This window comes from Scedosporium apiospermum (assembly GCF_000732125.1).
Source record: "Scedosporium apiospermum strain IHEM 14462 chromosome Unknown SEQ_SAPIO_0109, whole genome shotgun sequence".
NCBI classification, from domain to species: domain Eukaryota; kingdom Fungi; phylum Ascomycota; class Sordariomycetes; order Microascales; family Microascaceae; genus Scedosporium; species Scedosporium apiospermum.
The window spans coordinates 33,753-38,435 of record NW_015971810.1 but is presented as its reverse complement, the minus strand read 5'-3'; the positions used below and the strand labels follow the sequence as shown (position 1 = coordinate 38,435).

General features: G+C 52.3%; 1 protein-coding gene and 1 pseudogene across 1 annotated transcript; one reads left to right on the top strand and one right to left on the bottom strand.

The window, feature by feature from the left end:
* Positions 1-252: 252 nt before the first annotated feature.
* SAPIO_CDS6932 lies at positions 253-1,222 on the bottom strand (annotated as a pseudogene; the record flags this gene model as incomplete).
* Positions 1,223-2,111: 889 nt separating this feature from the next.
* Positions 2,112-4,458, top strand: SAPIO_CDS6931 (putative exo-1,4-beta-xylosidase xlnD; the record flags this gene model as incomplete). The annotated part of the gene is made up of 2 exons (XM_016788898.1): positions 2,112-2,302; positions 2,367-4,458. The coding sequence occupies 2 exons, from the start codon at positions 2,112-2,114 to the stop codon at positions 4,456-4,458; spliced, it is 2,283 nt and encodes a 760-aa protein (XP_016641422.1).
* Between the last annotated feature and the right edge of the window lie 225 nt (positions 4,459-4,683).

Below are 4,683 nucleotides of genomic sequence, written 5' to 3'. Positions count from 1 at the left end.
CTTCATGCTTTTCTAAATCTAGGCCAATTAATTGGGCGTATCATCCCCGCTACTACATTTCAATCACGGAGCCGCAAAGTTGAGTGACTGAACTAAGCCATTTTGGTTGGACACACCTCCTGCGCCAGCAGAACACTGGAGTGGAAAGAGGATTTGCGTAATATAGCGAAACCCGTCCCTAGGATACTAAGCTCATATTGTTGAAGTAAAATGTGAGATAGGCTACAATGGAACTCTTCCAAGGAAATGGAATCAGATGCTTGCTGACCACTGCGACACAGTTAGAGTGGCCGGCCCGCCCGTGAAAGCCTCGGTTCCGAATTGGAAGACTGGATGATCAGCAAAGATGCTCGCATGTGTGCCGGTCCCTGCCAGACAGGGTGCTATAACTTGGCCAAAGGCAGCGTCTTGACTGGTCGCCGGCGGGACGGAACGGTTGACTCACCAATAAGATATTGACTCGAAACTGGGAAGCCCTGGTTTGTCTGGAGGTAGTTGAAGAACTGCTTTGCGTCGGCACTGAAGCTGTTCATCGTGCTAGGCGCGACGAAGCTATACACTTTCATATTCCCATTCATGCCGATCCATAGATCCCAGGTCTTTCCCGCGACGGTCACCATGCCAGTAGACGCGCCGATAGGATAGACATCACCTAATCTTGCGAGCCTGGTTCGTGGATTAAGCGTGGCAAGCTTGTCAGACCACTTCATTGCCCCTCTATTTAGCATTAGGGTAGCATTTAGCCACGCCACAAGGCTAATGTGGGATGGGACATAACTCACCAAATCATAACCTCATAATCCCCACTGCTATTTACATGGTTTGGATCCGCTGCCGTGAAGATATCATAGGCGACATTGGCTCGCACATTGTTGGTGCCATAGCTCCAGGTAACCGACGTCTGCATGCTGTTGATGGAACTAATGGTGCGACCCTTGGCAACCTGCTTCCCCGAATAGACATAGCTCTTCACATTGTTGGGAGCGCCGTTCCACGTCCATGTGGTGTGCCATTGGAGTCCGCCGCCCGAGGTGCCGTCGATGTACGTGCACTGTGACCCGGAGGAGGCGGCATCCCGCCCCCAGAGGTTATTGTTAACCTCGTACCCGTTGCCGGACCAATAGGCGTACTGATCGCACAATGCCGTGTTCTGCCGTTTGTCGAGAGAAACGGAGTGCGACGAGGCTGCAAGGGTGGCCAGAAACAGGAGAGAGGGCTTCATGGTCGTCAACTATACATGCTCTGTCTGCTTTGGAATTATCTCACATCATAGGAATAACTTGGACATTTATATAATTTGAAACGTATTCTTATCCACGAGCTATGATGGCTAAGTGTAATGGGCTGCGGCCATTCACCCTATGTCTGATGTCGGCACTGAGGTCGGTACTGATGTCGGCACTGATGTCGGCACTGATGTCGGCATACTATACACGACCGGTCCAGCGGCTCCATTTACTGAAAGAGGGGTCGTTTAGATGAATGTCCCGTCTCATTGGTGCGCATCCGGTGAGCTTATTGTTGATTAATATCAAGTAAAAAGGAAGAAGCCTGAAATGTTAAATTAACTATATATTTATTGCCGTGCTTATACTATATATAAACCTAAGTGATAATAGAAAAATCCTGTTAAATAAAAGATTTTTAAGTTCGGCATACGTTGAAGCTTCACGTTTTACCGATTAAATTATCGGGCCACGGGTGCCAAAAGGTTACAGAGCACAATGAGGAGAATGTGGGGCTCTCCCCTGCCTTTGTAGGTCAGCGCACAGAGCATATTCTATTCCTGGCGCTTTCTTCCTTGCAGCAAGACCACCTTCAATCAAAGCTGCAAGGAAGGAGGCGCCAGGAACGAGTAATGGACTTAAGAGCACCACCGGATGCGCACAAATGAGGCGGCACGTTCGTCTAAACGACCCTCTTTCAATAAGGGGAGCCGCTGAGTCGTTATTTCCTGGTCGAGGCGTGTCTGCGTGTAAGTGGTCCATAAGATATGCGGTTATTACTTCACATCCTGCCCATATCTCTGGTCAACTTTACGCTTTATCTTTAATTTCCTACATGCACCGACTGGCCTGCGCGACATGGATCGGCGTGGACGTCTGGCAGTCATGAAGTCTCTCTTGATGCTCGTCCTGGTTACGAGCGTTACGGTTACTGCTCAAAACCAACGTTTCCCAGATTGCACCAGTGGCAATCTAGCGGGGAATGCAGTGTGCAACACGTCATTGCCACCGTCCGAACGGGCAGCGGCCCTGGTTGCGGCCATGACAGCTGAGGAGAAACTGCAGAATCTAGTCTCGTAAGTAACCGTTTCGAAGCATATACTTGTTTTCCTGCAACCCGCACTAACGAGGCGAATGTAGCAAGGCGAACGGCGCCAGCCGCTTGGGACTTCCGGCGTATAACTGGTGGAGCGAGGCGCTTCACGGGGTCGCCTACGCGCCTGGAACGCAATTCCGAAATGTTCCGGGGCCCTTCAACTCATCGACCTCCTTCCCGATGCCCGTTCTGATGGCTGCGGCGTTTGATGACGAGCTGATTGAGAAGGTTGGAAACGTAATCGGCATCGAGGGGCGAGCCTTTGGCAATGAAGGCTGGTCGGGCATCGACTACTGGACGCCCAACGTCAATCCTTACAAGGATCCTCGCTGGGGCCGCGGCTCCGAGACACCAGGAGAGGACGTGCTCCGAATCAAGCGCTACGCAAAGTTTATGATTCGCGGGTTGGAAGGACCAGAGGAACAGAGAAGGATTGTGGCCACGTGTAAGCACTTCGCCGCCAACGACTTTGAGGATTGGAACGGAGCGAACCGGCACAACTTCAATGCAAAGATTACACTCCAAGACCTGGCGGAGTACTACATGATGCCATTCCAGCAATGTGCGCGAGATTCAAAAGTCGGGTCCATCATGTGCGCGTACAACGCCGTGAATGGAGTCCCGTCTTGCGCAAATAAGTATTTGATGGACACAATTTTGCGGGGGCATTGGAATTGGACGGAGCACAATAACTACATAACGAGCGACTGCGAGGCTGTGCTGGACGTGTCGGCGAATCACCACTATGCCCGAACGAATGCAGAGGGGACGGCGCTGTGCTTCGACGCGGGCATGGATATAAGCTGCGAGTACTCTGGATCATCCGACATACCAGGAGCTTGGAGCCAAGGTCTCCTGAAGCAAGCTACAGTAGACAGGGCACTTCGTCGACTTTACGAGGGACTGGTTCGCGCCGGCTATTTTGACGGCGCAAAGTCAACGCATGCTTTACTCGGCTGGGGGGATGTGAACAACCACGAGGCACAGCAGGTCGCTCTCCAGGCAGCTGTTGAGGGCATAGTGCTGCTCAAGAACGACGGAACCTTGCCTTTGGATCTTAAGCAGTCGTCCAAGGTGGCTATGGTTGGTTTCTGGGCCGATGCACCTGAAAAGTTGTCGGGCGGTTACAGTGGGGCACCGTACTTTTTGCACACGCCCGTGTACGCTGCCAGGCAGATGGGTTTGGATGTAAAGGTCGCCACGGGGCCGATCCTTCAGGAGGCTACAGGCGGGAGTAGCCCATGGCTTGCAAGCGCGCTGGCGGCTGCGCGCGATTCGGACTATATCTTGTACTTTGGCGGACTGGACACTTCTTCAGCAGGCGAGACCAAGGATCGGCAGGCGCTGGACTGGCCCACGGCACAGTTGGATTTGTTGAACAGTCTGGGCAGTCTCGGGAAACCACTTGTTCTGGTGCACATGGGCGACATGATGGATGACACGCCGGTGCTGGACATGGAAGGGGTCAGCTCGATTTTGTGGGCCAACTGGCCCGGCCAGGATGGCGGAACGGCTGTCATGCAGCTGATTAGCGGGCAGAAGAGTCCATCGGGACGGTTGCCCGTCACGCAGTATCCGGCCAACTACACCACCATTATCCCCATGACCGACATGGCATTGCGTCCGTCGAGCAAAAGTCCTGGCCGCACGTATAGATGGTATCCGACGCCGATCAAGCCTTTCGGTTTCGGTCTGCACTACACCACCTTCACGGCTACCATCTTGCCCTCGTTTGCGACACATTTTACCACCGGAAATCTTGTCGCCGATTGTAAGAATACATACCTCGACACTTGTGAGTTTCCGGCGCTACCAGTGCAAGTCACCAACGCCGGGAATCGAACGTCGGACTACGTCGTTCTAGCCTATCTGTCCGGCAAGTATGGCCCAGAGCCGTACCCGCTCAAAACGCTCTCAAGCTACTCTCGGCTGCGCAATGTCACGCCTGGAGAAACAGTCACGATAAGTCTTGAGTGGACTTTGGGCGATGTGGCGCGCCATGATGAGAATGGGAATACGGTTCTATACCCGGGCGTGTATACGGTTATCATTGATGAGCCTTCATTGACGACAATGACTTTCACGATTGAGGGCGATGCTATTATGCTGGATAAATGGCCTGCGCCTCCAGTCTGAGGATCTTGTAGTTCAGAGTTTCAGATCGTGTCTCTACTTAGGATTTATTCACGGGCTACAAGGATAGTGCGAGTTTGTTTCATTAGATAGCATGCCGATATCGCGTGAAATATATTATTGTTGTTAACGATTTCAGGTCACGGAGCTCCTTCTTAAAAGTCGCAAGCCTCGGGGAACCTAACGTAACAGTTAGGTAGTTAGGGCTGAGTAGGTTAGACCGCAGGA